The sequence below is a fragment of the Neopelma chrysocephalum genome, unplaced genomic scaffold (genome assembly GCF_003984885.1).
Source record: "Neopelma chrysocephalum unplaced genomic scaffold, ASM398488v2 Primary Assembly neopelma1_119, whole genome shotgun sequence".
In the NCBI taxonomy this organism is placed as follows: Eukaryota; Metazoa; Chordata; class Aves; order Passeriformes; family Pipridae; genus Neopelma; species Neopelma chrysocephalum.
This window is the reverse complement of record NW_020897781.1, coordinates 7,560,938-7,586,820: the sequence shown is the minus strand read 5'-3', so window position 1 is coordinate 7,586,820 and position 25,883 is coordinate 7,560,938. Positions and strand designations below refer to the sequence as shown.

Sequence of the window (25,883 nt, the reverse complement as noted above, 5' to 3'; positions counted from 1 at the left end):
CCACCCCCATGCTGGCCCCTTCCTCAGCCACCCGTGAATACTCCAATTCCCCCTCTAGGACTGGATCTCTAAAGACTGTGGGCACACAATTACACTGGCGTGTGTCCACGAGGCTGGGGAAGGCTCTAGATGGTAAGTCCTATGAGGAGCAGCTGAGCGGGCTGGAGGGGCTCAGCCTGGAGAAAAGGAGGATCAGGGGGGACCTTCTCATCCTCCCCAAATCCCTGACAGGAGGGGGGAGCCAGGTGGGGATCGGGCTCTGCTCCAAGGGAACAAGGGACAGGATGAGAGGAAACAGCCTTCAGCTGTGCCAGGGGACGTTCAGGTTCGACATCAGGAGGAATTTCTTCATGGAAAGGGTGGTCAGGCATTGGAAAGGGCTGTCCAGGGAGGTGGTGGAGTGCCCATCCCTGGAGGTGCCCAAGGAACGACTGGACGTGGCACTCAGTGCTCTGGGCTGGGTGACAAGGTGGGGATCGGGCACAGCTTGGACTCGGTGATCTCAGAGGTCTTTTCCAACCTCAGTGATTCTGGGATTTGACATATATTGGTATCTAACTGCATATTGTGAGGGTCTCAGTTTTTTAGCCCTGGACGTCATTGCATGTAAAAGCAAAGCCAGAATTCCACAGCATATGCACCAATTCGCTGTGCTTTTCCGACATGGGAGTCGCAACGTGTGTCACTGCTGCAAATGCTTTCTTACTTCTTTTATACAAGCATATATAGTTAAAAGCAAATATTTATAATGTAGTCTATCCCCTCCAAAATTTCCAGTTGTTCAATAAAATCATTCATTGAACCAGACTGACACATTTAAAGTGTTACCAGTCACACGTATTGCCCCTGCAATGGACAGAAATTTATGAAGAAATGTAAGGTACACTCTGATTTTCTGGGTTACTCTGTGAAATCTGTGATATTCAGCTGAATATCAATTTATTCAGGGCAATATCAGTTTTTGTCATTCAAGGCAATTATTTCTGTGACAACAGTACACACTGAGCAGAATGTATTGCTGGTGAATGATTGACTGAAAAAGTTGTACTGATTTCATGTATCAAGTCCAGTCAGGTGACAAAAGCATAAAAGATTGTGCGCTCGTTTCCTTTATGTGATGCAGTAATTCAGTTCCATTTAACTGTAGCATCACAACTCTGACCTCTTCTACGTAGGATCAGGTTTATGCTTGCACAGAAAATGGCCATCCACAGGAACTCCTCTTTGGTGACATGAGAAAGAGCCATCTCTCAGTATGGAATCATTGGAACACAGCAAGACTCCCCACATACATTCATAATTTGTGACCCTGAAATGACAGGGAAAGGAAAGAGCAGCAAAGTGGTTTAAATCCGTGTCAGCAACATTGATACACCTGACATGTTGGAAACTCCACCATGCTGTGCTTAGGGCATTTATAATTGAATTCTCTCATGAAAAGTGTCGATCCTACAAATCCGCTTTCACCACCTTATTTTGGGTCAGCATTCCTGCTGCAGAGGCACCAGGTGTGGCACCAGCCCTCAGTATCTGTGTGCTCCAAAAGGCAGTTCCAAACAGCCACAGAACAAACAGAAGCTGTCTGACATAAGGAGTAAAATTCCTTGCTTGGGAAACAAATTATGCTCTACCATTGTACTTGGGATAACTATGTCCATATGCTTGGAACATCTGGACTTGAAATTCAGGATTAAGGACGTTGGCTCTCTGAGATGTGTAGGCTACATTCATTTGGAAATAAATGGCCTTATGAAAAAGGTAGAACAACACATTTGCCTCCTGGGATAGAACTATAGCACCTGGATAGTAATGGCCATTTCAGAGTAGGAATCCAAGAGCCGAGGACAGGCAATCAAACGCCAACAGAGCTTGTGGCATTCCTTTAAATTAAAGGGTATGGGCCAACTGACAGAAATACATTTCATTCTGCAGACTGTGTAAGAGCAAAAAATCTCTCCATCTGACTGCAGCAAGAGAATGTCTTCCCACCTCTAAGTGAGCACATGGACTCCCATCCAAGCGCTCTGCACTGCCAGATCAGGCACTGCCACCACTCCGCCCGCTTCCTGACGGCCCTTCCTCTGCAACCAAACGGCCGCAGGAGAACTTCAAAAGAATTCCGACCCTCCTGCCGCAGCTTGAACACACGACTCGAGCCCTTCCCCACGGCTCAGACACCAGAGGGGGCCCGGCCTGGGGCCCGAATGGCTCCGATCTGCCGCGTCCTCGCTGCCGCCTCCAACCTGCGGCCCTTCGGCCGGGCCGGGCCCGCTCTGCCCGGGGCTCGGGCGGGGGCGCGGAGGCGGCGCTCGGGGCCCGGGGGGAAGGCGCTGCCCCCGGAGCCCCCCGGCCCGCGGGGCGGGCGCTGCCCCGGCCCCACCGCCCCGGACGTCGCGTCGCTGGGGCGGGTGCGCAGTTCCGGCGGCGGAGGGAGGGCGGGGGCCGGGCAGAGCCGCCGCGGCCTCGGCAGCAGCTGCAGCCGGAGCTGCCGGAGCAGCGCGGGGGGCCAGGCCCCCGCCATGGAGATCGAGAAGGAGTTCCAGCGGCTCGACCAGGCCGCCAGCTGGGCCGCCATCTACCAGGTGAGGGGCAGCGCCCGGCCGGCTCTGCCCCGCGCCGAGCGGGAGCGCTCCCGCACGCTCTCCCTGGTGCCGCCGCCGGTGCTGCCCCGGCCCCGGGGGCTGGCCCTGCCCTGCCCGGCCGGGGGCTCTGCCCGCCGCCCCCCGCGCCCTCGGTGCCTGCCCCGCTCAGCCCCGCCGGGGGGCACGGGAGGCCCCGCCGTGCCCCTCGGGGAACGCCCCTGCCCCGCGGGCACAGCCCCGCTCCCCGGGACCCCCGGCCGGGCGGGCACCGCGGGGCGGGGGCCGCGGGCCCGGAGCGGGAGGAGCTGCCCCGGCCGGATCCTCAGCCGCGCTCCGGGCTCGTCCAGGCGCCGCTTGGAGCCCAGCGCGGACATCAGTCCTCAGCAGCCTGTTAGAACTGCGCTTTCCGAGCCGCGGGGGAGGGAATCTGTCGGATTTGCCTTTTGTTTTGGAACAGAAAAGCAGTGATGGGCAGCATCTCACGCACCGAGCTTTGCAGTCACCTTAATCGTAGAACAGAGCCTAAAACAGCATGTTAGTAATACTTGTGCGATTAGCTGGTACTGGTTTTTTGTTATGTCGTTTAGTGCATGTAGATTTTTTTATAACATTTTAAAACACCTGTGTAGCAAACATGAATGCTTGCAGGGGTATTTGGCTGCTGGATCCAGTTTCACATACAAGCCACAGAAATTAGTGTTTTTTTCTTTAAAAGTTCTTCACACGTGTATCTAAAGTGAAGTTTAAGAGAAGATGAAGTACATGAATGGCTGGGTGGATGTGTTCAGTCAGATCAGGTAGCATTACTTAAACATCCATTTGAATGTTTAGGCGGGTATATTGCATAAATTAACGAGCTGAAGTTCATATTTGCAACAAAGATGTTGAGCTTTGCTTCCTTTCAGTATGAATTTCTCTGGTGATAGACCTCTGAAAGGAGTGAAGTTGTATAAAAGTGAAATAAATGGACTCGAGTTTCAGAATCCCAGCAGGCAAGTTTTAAAAGCAATAGCTTGCAGGATGAACGTCTTCAGTTGTTTGACATTTAGAGAATAAGCATGAAATGTTGAGCATGGTCCCTTTTTTATATTTCCTTCCCTGCAGAGTGTCTGTGCTTTGCTGACTGTATCAGTTGAAAGTCATGTGGATATATGACGTTATGTTTTTGCTGAACTGTTCTGGACGATTTGGTGTGTTGCAGGCTTAGTGCTCAGGAAATGATTTTGAGTAATAGAGCTTTGTAATGGAAGAGGTCTAATTCTACAGGTACAATTTAATTACAGAAATGAAGTATCTAAGGAGAATGAGAGAATGGGCCATTTTCAATGAAGGATCAGCATTCAGTGATATTTTTGTCCTACTCTCTTTGAATGATGTGACTCAGTAGCTTGCCTAAAGTGTGGCACAGCATGAGCTTTGATTCAGGATTGAAATTCAATTAAAAAAAATAAAAGGACTAAAGTGATTCTTTGATTTGCATCCAACTATTGATATGCACAGTGGGTGGGGTTTTTGCTTGGTTTTTTTTCCCTAAGATTGATTAGTAAATATGTGCATCTGTGTCATGAAATTCAGTTTCTCAACTGTATCCTGCTTTTAAATCAGCTGTTGAAAATGACATCTTGGCAGGTCATGTACATCTGGAAGAACAATGTGCTTCTCTATAATCCGTGCTTTTGATGACTGGGCTGTGACATTAACAAAGCAGTTTTCCTACAAATACCAGGCTTTGCCTGAAGAATGCAGTAAGTAGAATAATGTATGTTATTAGTGCAGAAAAAAAGCCTTCCCCCAAGTTCATTGTACCACAGGCTTCTGGTAGCTGGTGTTAACGGTTGTTACTGCTAAAATCCAGAAATGTTCACCACTAATCCAAGTGAACATAATGCAATTTGCCAACAGGCTCTTCTTCTTGCTCTTGGCTAAATCTGTTATCTAGAGATACAGAGCTGCACAGCATCTGGAGGAGGAGTTAGGAATACTACAGGGAGGTGAAGCTAATTGAAGGTATGGCTACAAGGAGGCTTGTCTGGGTGCCACGTGACTTAGAAGGGTTGAAATTGTCCAAGCTTCTTTTTTGGTTTTTTTTGGACGAGCGGAAGCTGTGTTCAGCTATGATAGTACAGTTGTGACAGAATAGAATTTAGATTACTTTTTCTTTTTTTCAGCAGAAATAATCACAGGATGGGGACACAAACATTTCAAAATTAAGACCTTATGTAGGTGATTTTGTGACGACATGACTTGGGCACCACATGTGTACTGGAACATTCTCCACAACAGCTGGTCAGAACAGGGTGAACAGTGATGAGGTTCTTCATGTTTTGTTGGTTTGGTGGGTTTTTTTGTTGATTTTGATTTTAGTTTTGGGGTGAGGTTTTTTTTGTTTTTTAATACCCGTTCTTGTCCCTTTATTTTCTTCTAGATTTACATGCTACAAGAACTATGAGCCATGAGATCCTGTGAAGGTTGTTCAGGGACCTAAGTGATAAAAAGAACTGCTCAGGCTCTGGCTGTTGCTTGTATTTTAGAGAAACAGAAGACAATTAATAAAATAAGACCTGATCTAAGCATAAGAAAGGCCCATCCAAATGCAAATCCTTTTCCATAAAACAGTAAGTTAAAGGAACGTGATTAAACGTGAGCTTTGCCACGTGCTAAAGGTGTGCAACAGAAAACAAATGCTTAAGGGTAAGTGAATGGTACGCACCCTGCATAAATATCATTAGAACTATCTATTGGAATGAAAAGCATTCACTCTGGAGATGTCACAACAAAAAACCCATAGCCCAAAGCTAAGAAAAATACAGTTTAGGCTTGCTGTTAGAGCAGGTGAGAAAAAGGTAGATATTTGTTCAGAATATCAAAGCAACATTTGATTTTCGTTCACTCACAGTGAGTGCAACCCACATTTTCACTGTAATTTTATATGCAGAAGTCTTTTGGAATTTTAGGGGGTATTTTAGTTTCTAACTTCTTACACAGTGTGATAGAATGAGATATTATCTTAAAAACACAACCCTCAAATACAGGTAGGGTTGCTTTTTGTGTTTATATAAACTGAGTATGTTGACTTTAGTATGTTGGCCAATGATATTAATGTTGATGTGCTTATCAGGAACAGTAGAAATACCTCTGAATTATTTGCCATTCAACTGGGATTCTATGCACTATGGACAGAGGCAGAGCTGACATTTGGGGACAGCTCATGCAGAGTTTTCCATGTGAAGGTAACAAAATGAAAAACTAAAATGTGCACCCTTTTCTAATTTTTATAGTTAGTAGAATATAAAGTAAGAAAGAACTGGGCATAGTCTACATTTTCAAATATATTTGGAAGTGGGTATCCTGAAAACAACTAACTATGCTGCTGTGAACTCTGGAAAGCTGAAGTGTAGTTGAGTTGGGTTTGAGGCCTGTAAGAGACACATAATTGTTCTAAGTTTCTTTATTAATTTTTGAGGGTATTCTAAGCAAATATTAACGTGAATGTCAGTTTTTCCAACTCCCTCTCCAAGCTAAACTAAAATACTCCACATTATGAAAATTAATAAGCTTTACTCAGACGATGGGAGGAAGATAGAAAGGTTTTGTGGACATTTGGATCTCTCTCTGTGAAGAGAGAAAAGGCATGGGAAGTTTTTTATGTATTCACTGTGTCTGGGAAATATTTGTAGAATATGTAGATAGGTTTTGATGCTGAAAGTAAACTGTGAAATGGTTGACCCTGTAGGCTTGGAGTAGTGTGGTTGTGTTGTGTATTTAAAGTCAGTGAGCAGGAAGTCCTACAAGTGTTTTTGGTTTAGGAGCTGCAGGAGGGTTCAGATGTTGTGCTGCTGCATTTGGGTTACTGCTTTGCTCTGGTGCTGAGCAGCAGATAAATTGAGGCATGAGCATGACTTATTATAAATGCATCTTTGGGCTTTATTCTGCCAGTTCTTGCTGCTGCAGAGTGCAGGTCTCTGCATGCAATGCCTTGCCACTGCTTAATTCGTGCTCTGTTGATTCATTCGAGGCTTAGTGTAATTGGCTCTGGTTATGGAAAGCTGGTTTAGAACTGAGAGTTGCAGGGAGTCTCTTTTTCCTTCAATAAGCCAGACATATTCCATGTTTTCAGGCTGTGCAGCCACTGAATCTTGATACACGTGTGGAGGGGCAAACAGGGATGGAGTAGCAGAGTCTCTGTGGTTCCCAGAGCCAGAATCCTCCCCTGAAAACCAGAGTTTCTGTTGAATTGCTGGTGATGGTACATGTTGTGCTGTTAAGACTGATTCAGAGCACTGCTACATTTTTCCTACTGGCTTTTTCAGGTCAAGACCAATTGTGTCTACTGCTGGCAAATGTGAGTTTGGGCAAGTCCTGATATGTGGAGCTACTAAGATGCTTAGTTTTGCTTGATTTTCAGAGTCTAAAATCTAAGTATTTGAACCCAGATCTTCTGTGATAGCATGCTGAAAGTAGAACATAGAAAAATGGATCCTGTTATGGTTATCATTTGCTAAAAACCTAGAAATGGTACAATGTGCACACAGTGCTCCACCTGCTTCTGAGCACATTCAGAAGGGTTTTGTGGTGGTAGTGTGTTCTTCCACGTGGTACTTATTCCTCCTTCTCTGGCTGCTCGAAGGATAGATGTATAGAAGAAAACTTAAGGAGAAAGCAGTGTTGGCCACATGCCAAAATTTTGTTAAATTCGGATAGAAATAGCCCTTGTAAGTAGAGAATAAAATGTGGTAGTGGTAGACCCAAGTATTTTTGAAACTAAAATAACTCTCTAAATATTCTGGGTAGGTTTGAAATAACAGTTCATCCTATGGTTAACTAAACATTAAAATGAAATCTTTTCTCGTAATACTTTGCAGATGGACTTTCTCCAAGGGTTCTCTTTAGCTGAGACTTTGTAAGCTGTGGTTTACACTGAAATATCACTGCTACTTTCTTGTAAACATGAGAATTATCAGGTTTTAGATCAGCGTCACTACTTATCTGTTTGGATTGTGAATTTAGCCTCATTATATACCTGAGGATACTAAGTGATTCCTTAAAATTGAGAATTCATGTGTGATTCACAGTAGACATCTTTGATATAAAAGAAAATTAAGGAGGTAAGAGTTTACAAAATACAAAACCGGTAAGAAATGGTACAAGCTTGAAGTCATGGCATTGCTTGTGCTCCAGTGAATGTGAGACTGGGGGGGTTGTTTCAGCCACCAGATAATGCCAGTGAATTTGTTTTCCCATACTTAAATAAACTAGTTTTTCCTTCAGTCTCCACATATGCAAAATGATATTTATATTCAGTGGAGTGGTAGAGAGCTTTTTTTTTAACTTTCATGCCCTTTTGTAACACAGAGGTAAAGGAACAGAATACTTGCATTTAGTATCAGTATTCTGTCACTGATAATATACTAAGGAGTGTTTTACTAGGGTTTGGGGGGTTCTGTGTTTGGGGGTTTTTTTAGGTACCTGCAAATGAGTGTGACAGAAAGGGCAGCTCCTGTAGTGCTTCAGACAATTCAGCATCATAGGAGGTTTTTTTCCTTGCAATTCTGTTATTCCCTGTTAAAGCAAAGGCCTGTTTTCCAGCATGGAAGGGATAAGTTCCCTGCATAGAGGGAAAGTTTCTCAAAATGTGACTTGAGTAGGAGGCTTATTAACAACAAATGGATAAATATTTGAAAATTTAATATTGTACCATAAACCTACCAAATTAGCAAAATAAACAAAACAACCCCCAACCCCTTAGCTGGAGTGGTTAGAATGTTCCCAGTGATTTCACATTAAAGTTTACTTAATTCTGCTTATTTCTGTAATACTGATTTGGAAAAAGGACAGCACAAACTGAGACACAAAACATCAGAGCCTTGCCTAGGGCTTGGTGTCGTCTGCAGTGCTGAGGTGAAGCACTGTCAGCGTTCAGACATTTTACAGAATTGCATACATTTAAAACTTCATTATTTTTAAAATATTAGACTAGACTAAAACTATTAGACTGGAACGTTTGTGTCTGCACCTCAGTGAAGGTGTGCACAGCATCAGTGTCAGAGGAAAGCAGCTCCAGTGAGAGTTTTTCTAGAAGAAGTGAGTTTATGAACACGCAGAAACCACTTCTCTGCAACGTTCCTAATTAATAGAGACTTGATCTGCTCTGTAAGCTTGGCTGTGTACACCACTTACACTGAGAGTTTGGGGGGTTTGTTTTAGTCATTGGTCAACTTGTTTCATGTTGATTTGCACAAGAAGTACTTTTTTCCCTCCAGTGCCAGCAGACATGCCCTTGCTGGTTTGACTGGGAGAGGCACTTTGATAGAGCATCCAAATGCCTTTGTGTGTTCACTTTGTAGATGATGTCGTACAAAAGCCAATTCCTTTTCCCCCAAACCCTGTGCATTTAGCTGTGCTTCTTCTCTCACCCACGCTGAGCACGGCTAAGATTCAACAGCTTGCCTGTCATATTGTACTGAGGAAAAGTGATAAAAGTGATTCTTGGAAATTCATGTGATTCTGTTAGTAGTGATAGCTGATCTACTTTCAAATCGAGTTTTTGCTTTCTACTTTTAAGAAAAAAAGGTTCACAGAACAGCAGTGAAAAATCTGATGTCCTTGTTGGGAAGCAAAATGAACTGGCATAATATGGAACTTTTGGAAATGTTTTTAATTAATTCTTTTTCTCATTTTTAATTCTGTAGGTTCTCTTTCCATGTTGGACAATACTTTATCCTAGAATATGGGTTGATAGCCCAGTAACTTATGTTTCCATAGGTTTTGCATTAGTAAATAGTGGAGTAATGAGTTAGTAAAGAGCAGCTACTTGTGGAAGCAACATAAATCCAGCCAGCTTACTTGAGAGGTCTGTGGTTTAACTGGTAGCTAGAGTCTGTATGTTTTTAAACTCAAAGTATTTATCATCAACACCAAGTCAGATGTGATTGCTTCCAAATTGTTGTATATTTTTCTCCAGTGACTTTTGTTTTTAGCATGTACTCTCCTCCTGTCTCCTACCAGTCCTTGTTGGCATGATAAATTACACTGTCCTTTTAAGCAGAATTCTTTCGGTGTCACTGATACTGAACATGTACCTTATTTAGTTGCTGATTTGTTAGTCTCTGGAATGAAAAAATACTTGGACAGTCCCACCTCCTAGTTGGGTGTATCTTTCATGGAAGAAATAAAACCACCTTTCTGCTGCATCCAGCATTAATCTCATATTGAATTTACTTAAATAACACACTGATACCTATGTTAAAGGCCTGTTTCCATTGTTAGGAACTGAAATTTGATTCCTACTTTGTGTGTGGGATGTCTTGTTTCCTTTTGTTAGGAGTTCCATAGTTGTCTCAGCTCTTGGTTGTTGTGGATGCTTTGGGAACGTGTGGTTTAAGGGATCAAAAGTCACCTTGAGCACTGAGGGTGAAGAGATCAGCGATGAAGATCATTTACCTGTTTCACTGACTGGTTGAATCAGATTTGCATCGTTTGGTGCCATCTTTTTCTTCTCCTTAGAAGAAGGTTGAAGCAGTTTCTACATCAGTAGACATAGAAAATAAGAAAGCTTTGGTGCTGTACCAGGGGCAAATGTGGAGCTGGGCAGATCTCACTGCAGGCAGAGGAGATTCTCCCCTCTGGGCTGAAAGCTCACTGTACTTAATGTACTAAAATAATCACTTGTTAAAAATGCTACTACATAGTGCTATTTTGAACTTAAAGTAACTGTTCTATTTGTGGCCTTTCAGGTGCTTTTTCTTGTATCTGAAGTTCCCAGAATTTTATGCTGCTTCTGTGAAGTACTTGATTCATGGAGTACTTGATGCTATGAGCCGTCCTACAAAAGACACTCTGTTTCTCAGATTCTTTATTTTTATTTAGAACAAGTGTTCTACACATAAAGAGGAATGTTCTCATAACCTTCTTCCCTTGTGCACATTTGAATGAGAATTGCTTGTTTATATCATTTCTGATCCCACAGTAACAGGTTACAGTAGCATAAACAGTGTGACCTTTTAATGTGATGGCAGGAAGTAAAATGTGAAATCTATTTTAAAAATGCATCTTTGACTAAGGAAGAGTATACTTCCTTTTTCTGACAGGAAAAATAACCCATGCTAGTTCAGAAGATCTTGACTCCATTATACTATGTGGGACCTATTTTTTCCACTGTCTTCTGTACAGTCATTGCAGCTGCTTGAAGTAGGACTAAACCTCTGCCATCCTCGTGTGGAATTGTCTGTCCTTGCTTGGCATTTGCACAACCATCAATGACTAAAGGTGGGGGATACAGGAAAAACACAACTGACATGAGCAAGAGGGTTTAGTAAGAGGAACTTCTTTTGGAAAGAAGGAAAGGGTGGGTCATTGGGGCAAGAACAGGAAAAAAAACTACGTAGCTTATTAAACAGCTAAAATACATATTGACACATTTGACAAAATTTCTGAGTATTCCAGAAATGGAAGAATAATGGGGAGTTTTACCCAGTAAAGAGAGGAGGAGTGGACAGCCACCCAGCTCTAGAAAATGTTATTGTTTATTTCCTTAAGAGTTTAATTAAATTGGAAAGCAACATTGTCACTTGTTTCTTAAACTTCTGACAGTGGAGAATTTTCACAGTAAATTGTAGTTTCTCCTAGAACTGTAGGTTGTCATGGCCAAGAATCGTGTTTCAGCCTGTGTATGTTTTCATTCCCAATATTGAAACCTTCTCAGAACTGGCCTGAAGTGTTTCAGGAGCAGAGCAGATCTGCCCTTGTGCTGTTTCAAAGCTCGTGTAGGAAATGTGTGTGAAGGACAGTGTGTGTTGTGAACCAGCAGAGCCGTTCCTTTGATCCTGGCACATCACAGCACGAGCTGGGCTTGGGTTGGTGGTGCCCCAAACACGCAGTGCTGGGGTTGGCAGTGGTGTTTGGCAGCAGTTGGCAGTAAGCACTGTTACCTTGCTGGCTCATTAATGATTTCCCTTCAGATAGCAGTTGCTTTCTGTATCTCCCTGATTACTGACACACCTAAACACACAGAGATAAAGCAGGAGAGAGCGTGTGGCAGTGTGGCCAGGGTTGGGAGCACACAGCAGAGGCACAGACAGGTGCTGAGCTTGGGTAGTGTTGGCTTGGGGAAAGGGAAGGTGTGAGCAGCCCAAGGGACAAACCCTGTGGTGCTCTGTCATCCTCTGGAGAAGGGCTCAGGAATGGGCACCCCCAGGTTCTGGAGCTGCTTTCTTCTGTGTCCACCAGACTCATCTTGTTTTCACTAGAAGTGAAAGATTGGAACAGGAGGTTGAAAATATGTGAAATCTTTACAGCTGCTAAGTTCCTGGATTTATTAGCCGACATGAGAGCATTAGTGGAGAGGTCTAATCTTACCAGTCTTTTTAAAGGTTGTCAGGAAGCAGACAGAGCAGAAAGGCTTCATGAAAACGACTGACTTATGTCTTATTTGTCATTGATTTCATGTTTATAATTTGTGCGAAGCTGACCATCAGGAGCCTCTGTTGGAGCCAAGCCCGTCAGGCAAGGCTTTGCTTGGTGCCCCATAGTCCAGTGTACAGGAGACTTCTCTGTGGCTGACTGGCAGCAGGAAATGCCTTGTTTGCCATTGTTCTGCTGAGTTCTCTACCACATGAAATAAGGATTTGGGGTGGTAAAATTGTTCTGTGGTTATTATCTTTTAAGAGTAGATAAATAAGGTAATATTGCTATCCAGTTAGGAGCAGGCACTCATTTATTGTTTCCATGTAATAATATCCACATCTTTAGGGTTTTCTTGTACAAAAATCTTTGCTAACAATGTGTTCTGCATATAAATCTCTCTACACACAAAATCCTGTCTTGGAATACTTAGAGAAAAATAATCCAATCTTCTGGTAAAATTGCCTTGCCCTGTTGATGTAAAAGGAGGCACTTGTGTGTGATTCTGATAGTTGATAACATTATTTGTGGACCAGCACTCGAAAGCCTTTAGTGTTAACTGTCTTTGAGGGGTGGGAAATGGAAAGAGATGTGGTAAGTATGAAGGTTTTTCTTGAAGACATTTGGAATTTTATTGCATTTTATACTGGGTTTTTTTCTGTAAGTGTTCCAGATCTGTGCTAAGACTGCAAATGAGGGTTTGAGGTAGACACCAAGTTACAGAGCATGTTTAGTCGAGACTGATAAGTGGCTCCGGCTGGCAGGAAGTGGAACATGATGAGCAAGAGCCTGGTGGAGCCGGGGGGTGTGGTGGGTTTGTGCAGCTCTGTCTGGGCTGGGAAGGGGGAGAGGAGGAAGCAATGGGAGCTGTGCCTTTCCACAGAGGCTGCTGTCACTGTCAGAGGTAGAAGTTATTATGGTTGCTCAGCTTTGCTAAATCAGTTGGTGTTCTCAGATTTAATTATTTTAAACTAGCAGGATGAGTAGATGCATTAAGTGGCAAAACTGTTTATCTCATCTGATCCATGCAAGTGACTTTCACTCAGCAGTCTGGTTCATTAGCATGGGGAGGATTAACCAGCCCTTTGAAGGCCTGGCTCGTCGAGTTTTGCAGTCTTTTTCATGTGCTGGGGTGCACAGTGCTAATCTGTCCTGCATCAGGATGTCTGTGAACGCTTATCTTGATTATGTGATGTGCCTGTTAACACTGACAGTTGTTTTTTAAACTCTCAGTTGCTTTCAGATGAGAAGATGTCCTGCACAGCTGGAGGTGAAAGCTCTCTCTCACTGCAATGACAGTTTAAACAACCTCTAGTAACACAGGATTGGTTCTGTCAGTGTCTTACAGTAGTGCTTTGCAACTTGGAGAACCAGTAAAATAGTGAATACATTTTAGCACGGAAGGTCTGGCTGGTCTGGGTTAAGGGAGGGATTGTGGAAGCTCTCAGGCTTGTTGGCATGAGGTAGGTTTTCTCACACATTGTCTTTTCTGAAGACATACTTCTACTCACCTTTCCTGTGTGAGGAACTGTGCTTGTGATAAGTAAAATGCAGTATTGGTATCCACTGCAACTAAAGACTTAATGTGCATTTTCATTTTACTGTGTGGAGGGCTGTCAGTAAAGCAAAGTGCTCAGGAACTGACCTCAGAACTGAGTAGCTTAACTCCTCTGGATGTCAGTAAACAGTACATCTCTGCTGTAAATATTTAAGGGTTAAGTTTCTCTTTCCAAAAAAGTATTGACTTTTCTCTCTTATCCTTAGAACAATTTACTACTCTGGAAGTAGTTGCGTAAACATTCTGCTTTTAAGAGCAACTTCTTCTTGTAAAGCTTGGTGTAGAACAGAGGTGTCCAACCATTCTGTCCTGGAGCATGTGGGGGCTGGACAGTCTGTTCTGCCCCTCTCACCCCCCAGCATGGCCTGTGCAGCCCTTACATGACATGACAGTCACATAAGTCAGGTAACACATGTGTAGGCTTGTGTCTGTGGGGTGAGGAAATGGCATCAGTGTTTGACTTTCCCCCAAAACTGGATTTGGGCCACAGATTGTGAGCTGAACATCTCAGGTTCAGAACACTGTAAGGTTTAATATTAACCTAGCTTGCTTTCCTAAACACATATTAGACAGTCATGTGAAAAACCAGGAGTATCCCAATTCTGCTTTATCTAACATCTGTTTTCAGCAGTACTGTTTGTTCTCAGCAGGTTTTTGTGTGCATTGCAGTAGCTTGGCAACCTGTAGGTTGCACCATTCAATGAATTCAGTGTGCTTTTAATCATCACTACAATTTTCCTTTCCAAATTTGAATATTCTAAGTACAGTGAATTGGGCATCTGTGATTATAACAGCAACTGCCACGTTTAACAGATCCCAACTGAAACAAGCTGCTTATGCAAATCTGTAATCCAGAGAGTTTCTTCACATTTCAGTCCAAATGTCTTTCTTAAGAAAAGATACTTATAGCTTCTTTCTGGGAATGGTAGTTAAGCAGTTAGAGCTACTTAAACTTCCCAAATAGGGATTTGGGCAGTCTGCTGGAAAACAAAGCTACTAAAAGCATGACTGTTCACTGGTTCTGCTGCAGGAGCAAAGCTCGAGTTTGACCTTTCCCTGCATGCAGAGGCATGAACATGGGTTGTGCAATCCTGTTAATTGTACATTCTCTTTAAGCTCTTGGCATCTCGTTAGGTTAGAAATGATAAAAAGCTTTTGGTAACAGTGTAATGGGCATGCTTTGGCAGAATGAAGCTGTAGTTCCATTGCCCGTGTACTTACTAGTGGCCAACATGGGGAAATATCCTTTTGCCACAGATTAGAACTTGCTGGAATTTCGTATTGTGCCCTAATTTGTAGGGAACAAACTGAATGCAGGAGGGAGCCTCACTTACCTGGGAGGGAGCTGGTACCTGTTGTAAAATACAGTTCATCATTTTCAATGAACAGGGGTTCTTGATACTAAATAAATCCAGTTTTCCCCCTCACACTTCTGACTTGAAAACTCCATCTCAAGAAAACCAGTAAAGCAAAGTACAGTACAGATGTCTTCAAGGAAATGAAGTTCACCACTGAATAAGATGTAGATATTTTTTTTTTTAATAGGTAATGTGGAGTTCACAACTTCCTATTAAACAATTCCTGCCACTTCCTTTCTTGTGTGTTTTAGTACTTCCTTTACACACAAGCTCATAACTTGCAGAATTTTGATGGAATTAGTAAAAAGTTGGAAATATGGCTGTTGCCTCCCCCATAGTATTCTAAATACAAAAATAATACTGATGTGGTCTGAACATGTGCCCCATTGCAGTCATGATGTGACCTTATTCCCTTGACATTGTCAAATATAGAGACAAATTTGATTTAGTTTTTAGATTATTGGAGATTAAATAATAATTAGTAATAAAGATTACTGGATGAACAAAACCATTCCTCAAAATCTGTGTGTACTGAATAGACCTACTTCATGCATAAATTTGTTACTTTAAAAAAAAAACCAGTTTAATTTTACCATAGCATATGGCAAGCTGGTGTCTAAAACTGCTTGAACTGACTACTTTCTAAAGGCATATATAACTTGTTAAACTCCAGATAAGAATTAAGTCTTAGAAAAACTATTTTAATTCCTATTTGCTTCTGTGAACACCAATAGCTTGTTTATTCTATCATCTAACATTAGATAAGATCTGAGTTTAGTTTTAGTCAGTGGCAGAGGTAGAAAATGAGGCTTGCAAACTTGCTCTGTGTCCATAAAATCCTGTTTTCACAACGGTGAGAGACTTTCAGACCAACTCAAATCAAGAAAATAAAAATGAGGCAAACTCCAGAAGTTCTGATTCCTAAGTAAGAATCCTTTTGTTTCTGGTTTTATGTCATAATGGAAAATAGGCCATTGACAATTATCTGGAAGTGCCTTTGTATTTAGGAGGAGTTTCTCACCAAAACCACCAGGGGAATGCAGGACTCCCAGGCCTGGCTCCCTGTCCCCTTCCAGTGACAGTTCTTTTTTCTGCAGTGCTAATGATGGGGTAGGGGAGCTGTCTAAAGCTTTCTTCCCTTGCCTCGAGGGACCAGGGGAGACAAAAGCATTCCTACTAGAGCCTAAAAAAATGACTCAGAGAAACGACCTCCCTTCCACAAGGAGAAATCCATAGTTGTTCCAACACAGCTGCCAGGGTTACAGCGAGGGGGTTGGATTCCTGAAATGGGAGTGAAGAACATTGGCTCCTAAGTTAGAAACCTAATGAGTTCGAGCATCCCAGATGAAAACTAATCTGCTTGGAGAGCACAAGTAGCATCATTACAGCAACCAAGAGGTGCCTTCTGCCTGTCTTCAGGGGGGGACTTCTTAGCTGGGGCAGTTTGCACCAGGGAGGACACGAGTGGCTGTTCAGAAAGAGCAGATCGAAGTCACTGGTCTGTCTCCTCATTGAAACCCTTTAATGTTTTAGCAGTTCAAGTAGACGTAAATGTTTGTTTTGGAATATAATGCCAACAACAACAACCAACTTGACATTCGGGTATTCAGAGGACAATAACAGTGATGTGAAAAATGTGCGGTATTTTCCTTTGTAAGCCCTAGAAGTGTATTTTTGCAGCTCTGAGTCTCTAATGAGCCAGGGATTATGTGTGTGCACATTCTCACATTCAGCCCATCTTTTCCCTTTGCATGCAAATGCTGATGTGTTAATAGCATAACAAAAATGAATTGATGATAAATCTCGGAGCGTCTCCTGCTTTCCCTATTACTCATTGCATTGACTGTGGTTTTAGGAGGTGTTAAGAGGTGCCAAGTCAAGTTATTGAATTTGTAAAGAGCTTGATAAGTAAATACAAGAAGAAGTCTGGAGCTCTGACAACAGATTTTGTGTTTTCAGGCACATTTAGTGCTGTAAGGCCTCTGACATGGGTGAAGTTTTTGCTTTGGTCAGATTGTCTCTATGTAGCCACCTGTCATTCCACCTACTTTGTAACATTCATTTTCAGCACCCACCAAAATTTCTGAGGTCGTACAATTTCCTGTTTTCAAGTAGGAATGTAAACTTCCTTGGTCTTCATTACTGGTAACCACTTTAATGTGCACAATGGCACCATTCAGGAGAGGTGTCTGTTTTCTTCTGTTGGAACCTCATCTCTCTGTGACAGAAAGTAGTGCTGCAAAACAGGCTGGAAAGTGTAAGGAGCATTGTCCTGTTTGCTAAAGCCAGGGTTACAAATCCTTGTGATCTTACTCAGGGAATTGTCCTGCTGCTAAATGTATGGATATAAAATCAAACTCTGAAAAAAAATCCAACCTGACCACTAGGAGACTGTTTAAGAAAAATTTTCTTTCTCTGACCTGTTAGGATTGCCTCGAGGATTAGAACTAGAAAGTGCCTCAGAGCTTGACAGATAATTTTTTTTTATCTTATTGGATAAGCAAAATGATGGATTTAGGAGAGATGATGACTTTGTAGTAGCTGGCAGCTTTCCCCACATCACAGGTATTGCTCAGGTCTTGTGTATTTTGTAGGTACTGTACCTGTCCCCAGGGCTGCATCCTGGCCTTACTCCTAGCTAAAATCCCTGATGCTCCATGGATGCTCCCTAATTAGTTTCAATTAGGGACAGAAGGGAAAGCTAATTAGTTGGTGAGGTTGTGTTCTCATCATATTTGTGGTTGGTGTTTTGGGAGTGCTTTAAACCACCTTCAGCTCCTTTTCCCAGGACAGGCTTCTGGTTTAGCAGTGGGCTCGTGCTCTGTGCTGGCAACCCCTGCACTGTGGCTTTCCCTGGGGAAGGAACATGATCTGTGTCTCATACCAGTTGGAATGTCTGGGGAATCACCCTTTGTTTGGAAGCTCTGGTTTGTGATATGCTTTCATGGATAATTTCATAACACAGCAGGAAAGTGGCTGTGGGAGCTTGGATGGGCCCTGTCGTGGTGGAGCTGCATGTGTCCCCTTAGAGCAGGGCCTTGCTGGAATGGTGTTCTCATGCTGAATTTGGTTTTCTCTGCTACCTGCTGGTTTTGGTATGTGATAGGCAATTTGATCTCTATCTCACATATGGTATCTTAATTTGAAAATGACCTTGACAAAAAGAAGAGCACTGGGGAATTGCAGCCTGCCCTTCTCTCTTTGACAGTTCTGGTGTCTTAACAAGTCCTGCCTGTTATTGATGAACAGGTGTCACTGTGGATAGGGAATACTGGACTTGTCTAGTCATCTGTTAATGTGATCAATATTGCTAAGATACAGTTAGTAATCTAGATGTGTTTAACTCATGTCATCTGCAGAAGGATTAAAAATAATGCTCTGGTAGCTCTGCAATTGTTTGAGTTTAAACTGCTGATAAGACAGCTGCTGAAATGTTGGCCTTTCTTTTTAAAAAAATAAATCTAACATTTGTAATTTTATTTTGTTTCTCTAAAATGTTTGTCCTGAGCGAAATGACTGCGGTGTTTGTCTGCTAAGCTGCTAAAGTGCTGTGCTGTTTGTTTGGTTTTTAGTCAACATACTTTCCAGGAAAAGGTGAAAGGACACAAACACCACAGACAAGTTTCGGTTGCAGCTCAGTGCATGTGAAGTGTGTGTCTTAATTTGAAGTGAAGTGTCTTTTTAAAAAACTTCCTGGAGGCTTAGTAGGAAGAGTCAGACTTCAGCTCCTCAAATGCACGGGGCTGGTTGCTTTCAAATTCATTTATGATGTTCCTCCTCGAGCCCACAGAACTTGCTCTGTGCTTGAATGCTCTTGGCAATTGCAGTAGTTCTGTACAGTTCATTCTGTACATACTCATTCAGAGCCTGTTAATAGTCTTCCCAGCTGATTTAAAGGGCCTTAAACTGTGACAGTCGATCCAACACCAAACAGCTGCCTGGAATTTCTGTAGGCAGAAGATGATAATGTCCTTCTGTGTCGGTACAATACCTGGTTCTCTAGTAGCCTTTCAAATTTCTTGTTAACTGTAGGAATAATAACACCAGATATTCTGAAAATTTGTATTCTTTTAGTTGCATGCCCAGGCAAGTGGAAGAGCAGGATGTGTTCAGAACCAAAAGCCTTAGAGCAGACACATGCATTGGGGTAAAAAATGGGAGAAAAGGAAAAAGAATCTGTAAAGATCCGTCCAGCTTTGAACTGGTAACACCTCGAGTCTGTTGCCTGGTGAGGAAACAAGTCTTATGTTTGATTATCTTATTTATTAGTCAAAATAGTTCATTTATCTCAAGATTAAACTGTGGTAATGGATTATGCAAGAATTTATGGCATTAGTAGAGTCTTGTTTTCTTTGTGTTAACTGAGGTTATTAACACTGTATCTCTGAAAGAGAGTAGAGGACTCTGAGTGAGTATTATTCTGTGTTTCCATTTCATCTGCAGCATTTTCAAGTGCATCTCTTGTCCTTTTCTTTCCAGTTTGAAACATGTCATTTGTAGCTTGTCTAAACTCTAGAAAATACCTTGGTTATGCAGCACAGTGATCTGATTTTGCTATGGAAAGGTGTGAGAAGAAGCTTTTCTCATTCCTCCCTTACCTTCTGGTATTTACAGTTTTTATGTCTTTTTGTCCTCCCTGAAGCCTGCAAAGCCTTGTGGTTTCTTGGGGTTTTTTTGGTGGTGGTAGCTCTGTAAAAGCTGTAATCCTTTTAGATGGCTTGTGAGATGTCAGAATGAAAATATTAGGTAACTAGGAAAGCAGGATTCTGTTTATAACCACAGTTGTCAGTCTGTGAAGCCTGGAATACCCTGCAGGCCAGGAATGACACATTTTTAAACTCACACAAAACCTATGCTGCAAACAAATTAAGGTCTGAGTTTGCTAAGCAGACTGAATTCCTTTAGGAGTAATGTGGATATCTGGGCTGTCACAGATGCACCAGTCTGTTTGAGATGAGGTTAAACCAAAACTCTTTATGTAGAGACCTGTAATGTTTGGGCAAATCAAGATCTGGATCTCATCTCCGTGGTTATTTTTCTTCTTAGAGAAGAAGAGTAACTGAGTTAGAACCTCTTGACACTTTAATGAGAGTGTGGTTTATTTCCTGGCACTGACTTTGTTTGATGATACAGATAGCAAAGCTTTTCTTTTGCACAACAGCTGTCAAGAAAAAAGCCATTTTGTCTTCTCAAAAGCCTATCCTTCCAGTAATGTCCAACATACACTCCTGGAGCAGACTGAGTATCTGGGAGGAAGAACAGGGATGGATGTGAAGAAGAAGGGAACTTGGGTTGTTTTCTTACGCTGATGCTCCATTCAGTTGTTTCCTGTTTTGGCAGTAAGTACATGGCTACAAAACAGCAGAAGTTGAGTGTTCCTGCCAGCAGCTCTGAACTTCTTCTGTTATGGGTCATAAATTTCAAGGACAAACTGTATTTTGAACTTACTGATATTTGAGAAGTCTCATGTAATTCTTTAACCTGATACTGGAGTTTCCCTGGCTCTGCTGCAACCCTCAGAAAAATCAGAATTGAGAAATCAGTTTTCACTGGTTGCAGGTGACATTGAAGCCATACAAGAATCTGAGCAGCTGAGCTGTGCAGAGTTGCAGAGCTTTATTCAGCATTGTCTTCCTTCTGGTAACATGCAAAATAAATGTGCTGTTAAAATTTGGAAATGACACAAGTCTGTGTCTCTGCCCCTTTCTGGCAGTACATGCCCAGGGTGTGAGTAGCATTCAGGTGCAGGTGTTTAATTGAGCATTTGCAGTGTTCAGTTATCTCCCACGATAAAGTGGGTACAATAAAGTACTGCGGGGTTTACTTTCGTAAGTCCCTCCAGTTGGGCATGTTGAAACTGGTCAGTGGTGAGAGACAGTCTGCTAGCTGGGATAAACGTGGGCCTGGGAGAAATGAATCCACTTTGCCACGTGTGGATATGATTTAATATCGCAGTCATGCCCAGTTTACATTCTCCTGGGGGGTTATTTCCGTGCCTCCAACCAGCTGACTGGTGTCACAAACTCTGCATAGCCACACTGCTGCAGCCTGTTCAGATTGCCCCTGGAGTGCTGAATTAGCAAGGGGCTTTCTAGGAAAACGATGGTGCAAGTGTGGCTTGTTTATTTATTTATTTACTTGAACCTGGTGTAATAGTGCTGTTGAACTTTAAACGAGCCTGTCCCTTCCTCTCTCTGTGCTGTTTGACTACAGGAAGAAACTTGGCATACTGGGCAACTGGTTTCTTATTTTTCAGGGAGATTAATAAATCAAAAAAATGTATTTTACTTGAGAGCAAAACTAGGAGACTAGATAAAATGCTTTTAAGGAGTATTAAAATCCACATTTATTTCACTTATGTGGCTAAAATTCTGCTTAAGATTAATGTTGTGTGATGCAGCTGTCTGTTCATTTATCTGATCTTCAGATTACCTTCTTCTTACCTACAAGTTACATCCTCATTTCTTGTTCTTGCCCAGATATCCTGATGTAAAGCCTTATGTAGGATAAGAAATCAAATCTTCCTTGTCAAAGCAGGTTACATGAGCAGTTGATCTTTGTGTGCTTCAGATCTTAGCAAGGCTCCCTTGCTGGGGACTCAGTTCACTGCTTTTCAGGGACTCAGTTTGCTCCCTCACATGCTGAATCTGAAGACCTGTTCCCATCTGTAGGTGTTTATGGTGGATCCCTTGGTACTACTTGTTTTTCTTGTGGTCTTCTCCGCAGGTCTTTGCCACCTCATGAGGTATTTCCATTCTGAAATCAGTCAGTAGTGACATCTCAGCAAAGAGCACCTTTCAATTGATTTTATTGTAACTTGTTTTTACTCCTCCACCTTTTACAGAAGCCTCATCATTTTTTTCAGTGCCAGCTTTAAGAGGAAACCATTTTTTTTAAGCTTTTAAGCTAAAATTACTTTTTTATTTAAGTCTTTTTATACTTATGAATTGCTTTCCTTAGTGTGACTGCCTCAAGTAGATGGATTGGGTGCACTTCTGTGGCTCCTGATAAGATCTTGGCAATTGCTGCTTCCCGAAGGAACAGAACTGTTAAAATGACAATATATTGTTATCTCTTAGTCTGAGCTACTCCAGAGTTTATGGTGCAATTAAATAGTGTGATCAAATTGAGCCCTGCTGCAAGGCTCCCAGGGAGTCTGACTGATGAAGCTGAAGGCCTTGAGACTTCACCTTTAGTTCCTCTTGGGGAAATACTGATATGCAAATCCACAGAACCTTGCAGAGTGTGCCAGTGACTGCCCTTGCATTCTGGGGCCTTTCTGTGCTGCAGGAATTGTGATGGGCCAAGCGGAACCCCTTGGTGCAACTGAGAGCAACCTTCTGGGTATCACTGAAGAACTTCTTATTCCAGTCACTATTGCAAATTAACAGCTACAGGAACTTCCCATTTGAAGAACCAGGCTGCAGCAGACTTCCTCTTTCACCCCTGAAATGTTTGGGGCACTTGCACAGGGTGCAGGACCTAAAGCCAGGAGATGAGTGGTGTGGAGTGACTCACGCTCCAAACCCGAAGCATTTGACTTGGGAAAACTGACTTTAGTTCTAGCCCTTCCTCTTTAAAGTTTTATGTTTCATGACCTTTTAAATGAAATGTCGAGCTTCCTTTTTAACAGACAGGATCTCTGCAGTGTGACTCGGTGTGATTCAAAATTTGTAACTTTATCAATCCCTGCGTTCATCCGCTGCCTTCAGTTCTTACGGCATCGCTGGCTCCAAGTTCCTCAGAGTATAGTAATTCCTCAGAGTATAGTAATTTCTCATAGCATAATAGTTCCTCATAGCACAGTAATTCCTCATACCATAATAATTCCATGCTGTGTATGATTCTGCTCCCTCCAGCACAGCAATCCTGGGGTGCTGTTAGGAACATATTCTGAGCCTGCCTAAACCCCAGTGAGTAGCAGTAGTTATGTGACTCCAGCAGTACCCAGGACCAGAAGTTTTTGACAAGAAAGCCTTTAACATGGCCACAGGACATTGTAGTAACATGGCACTAGGTTGTTTCTCCCCAATAATTTTCTCTATTGAAGGCCATCTGATTTTCACTGAAGTCAGCTCCGTATCCTGGAAGTGATCTGGGATGATAAATTCTTTTGATCGCTTCAGATGTTCCAGCAACTGCTGTAGCCAAAAAAAAAAGGAAAAAAAAAAAACAACCAAAACCCCAAACCACTTTTATCCCATGTTGCTGAGCAGAGTATGCCCCATGTTTTCAGCATGGATTTGAGCACTGAGCTCCAGGAGTACATGCCCTCCAGGATATTCTGTTTTATCGTGTTCAGTACACTCAGAAATGAAGTGCTCTGTGCTGGTTGGATTTTCACAGAAGGCAGCAGCTTGCCTGTTGCCATATCTGGGTCTCTCATTTTATTCCCATCCCACCCCCACCCCATGTTTTTTCCTGTTTGTTGAAGCATGCTCCAGAAATATATTGCCCTTTTTAAATTGTCTCTTGAAAGCACATGAGTAACTTCTTTCTTTTCATTTTCTCTGTGCCTGTGGGAGTTATGCATCTCCTAGAACTCCCTTAGGCACGCAGGATCACTCTTGAGGAGAAAAGACAACGCAGAAAGAATCGAGCCTTGCAGAATATACCATCTAAGGAGTCTTTCTGCTGTGTCTTTTGCAACCGGACTTGCCTTTCCCGTATTGGCCTTTTTAGCCACCAACGCGCTTGCAAGAATAGTGGGTAGAGCCCTTCCCAAATCTTCGTTCGCGAAGCCTAGCCATGATGATGAGAACTCCCTTATTCTTTCAGGACCTTTAGGCATTGTTGCATCTTGAAAAAGATCTAATATTTACTGGTGAGGTAACAGCCAGCTCTCTATTCCCTGGACAATAAATTACAGCATCAGTTCCTCAAATACTTTGATGTAGGTGTTTGAATCTGTGGAACTCTCAGAGACTGGCAGGAGATTCTATGTGCACATACATGTGTGTACCTAAGTATAATGTTTTTATATTAGAATGTCTTTTTATAATTCCATTTTGGTAAGGAAGCATTTGTTCCTTTTCTGTTTTTTAAAAGAGGGGACAGTTCTTTTTAAATTTGTTAATGCTGTGAAAGGAAACAGTGTACATTAGTGCTGCTGCTAATTTAGCCCAGTATTTACAGAAAAATGCCTAAGGGATTTTGGTTTGGTTTGCATTTTGCTGATTTTATAATATGAATCCTAAGTGGTGGGGTAGTTTTGTTGGTTTGGTGTTGGGTGTTTTTTTTTTAACACTTAAAAAAATAACGTGTAGGCTCTGTGGGAAATGTGGTCAGAGATCTAGAAAACCATTTTTCCTATTTCCCTGGTCTTGTCTGTTGTTAATCCTGTACAGTCATTACAGAAGAATAAACCCCTGTAAAATACAAAGTCACCAAACTGGTGGTGTCAGAGACACATTTATGAAAACACCTATTTTAGCTGCTTCATGTTTGAGATATTAGACTGTGGCAGTGCAGATCATATTCTCCAGACTGCATTCCTCACAAGCAGAAATACTGGCAGCCATGTGTTAAGTTATAAAAAGCTGGCAGCTGATGTCAGGGCTTATTTCAGTGAGGAGCTGTTTTGGAATACTGTACTAATTTTGGGTAGGTTTATGTAAATTAGAACTCCTCTCAACATGGAGCATTCAGTGTAAATTGATACATAACCTGAATAATGCAGCAGAATAGATAAGCAGGTAATGTGCTCCAGCAGATAACCCATTTTAAAATAATCTTTAGCATTGTACATGATTCTTTATGCAGAACTGCCTGTACACAGTATTTATTTACAATGTGAAGTTCTGTTTCAACAAATTGGGATTAATGTCCAAGGATGGCAGAATTCTTTTTATTTTAACTTCTGGAATTGTCTCAGCTGAGCTATCATATGCATCTGAAAAAACCCAACCAAAAGAATCCCAATGATATGGTTGAGATGATCCATGTGTTTTAGCTGAGCATGTGAGCTGGATACAAATAACTTGGGCCATTTGCAGCTTTGTGACGTCTTACTAAAAACTCCAGGTAAAGATGCAAGTGATCTCAGGCAAATCACCACTCTATGTTTGGTGCCAAGGAGGGCAGACAAGATTTTTTTTTTTTAATCACAGTGAATGTTTTCATTGCTGCTGAGTCAGAAGCACAGTTGATATTTTGACTGACGCTGCAAACAAGTGCTTAAAGCAGTTTATGTGAAAGTGCTTTGGGGCAAGACCCTGCTCCATCAGGAGAGTAAAGGCATAATGTCTGTTAAATGTTCTGCTTCGTTATTATGCAAACTAATAATATTTTAATACAGAAATAATGTTACTGTTGTATTCTGATGCATTTGAACTTAATTCTTAATTTGAAGCCCAAAGTGTTTTCTGGCCAGAACTCCCACACGTGAAGATGTGAAGTCACACGGGTGTTTGTCTTAAAATAGCTAGTGGTATGAAATTTGATGGATTCAGATCTAACACTTTATTTTTTTGTTTCAGGACATCAGGCATGAAGCCAGTGATTTTCCATGTAAAGTGGCCAAACATCCCAGAAACAAAAATAGAAATAGGTACAGAGATGTCAGCCCCTGTAAGTACACTTTCATTTCCATTGTTTGTAACAGACTGTTGACCTCTAATGACTTCTAACACTTAAATGTTCTTTTTAAGGACAAGATTCTGTTAGGTGGATAAGCATCCAAGACAATTCTCTGTGTTAATGTATTTATTTGTGAGATAGATGTCACAGGATGCCATTATATCCATAGGATTATACTAGAGCAACATACAGCAGAGTCTGTATTTGTGGGCAGAAAGCTGATGAAAGAAACTTGCTTTACCTCTGAATTCTTCTGCTAGAGAGGAAGGGTGGCTGAAGCAGCACTGCTGCAATTGCTGGGGTGGTTTGTGCTGCAGTGTGTTCACTCCCCAGGGCATCCTGCTGGTCAGCACAGATGGCAGCACTGCCCCTGGGGGGAGGTGGGCAGCAGCCTTGCATAAAACATGA

At 42.2% G+C, this 25,883-nt stretch overlaps 1 protein-coding gene across 1 annotated transcript in view; it reads left to right on the top strand.

Annotated features, from left to right (window-relative positions):
• The first annotated feature begins 2,419 nt into the window (after positions 1-2,419).
• PTPN1 (protein tyrosine phosphatase, non-receptor type 1) overlaps positions 2,420-25,883 on the top strand; it is a 34,437-nt gene continuing 10,973 nt past the window's right edge. The window contains 2 exon segments of the mRNA XM_027697329.1: positions 2,420-2,582; positions 25,376-25,466. Coding sequence (XP_027553130.1) covers positions 2,520-2,582; positions 25,376-25,466 — 154 coding nt within the window. The 5' untranslated portion in view covers positions 2,420-2,519.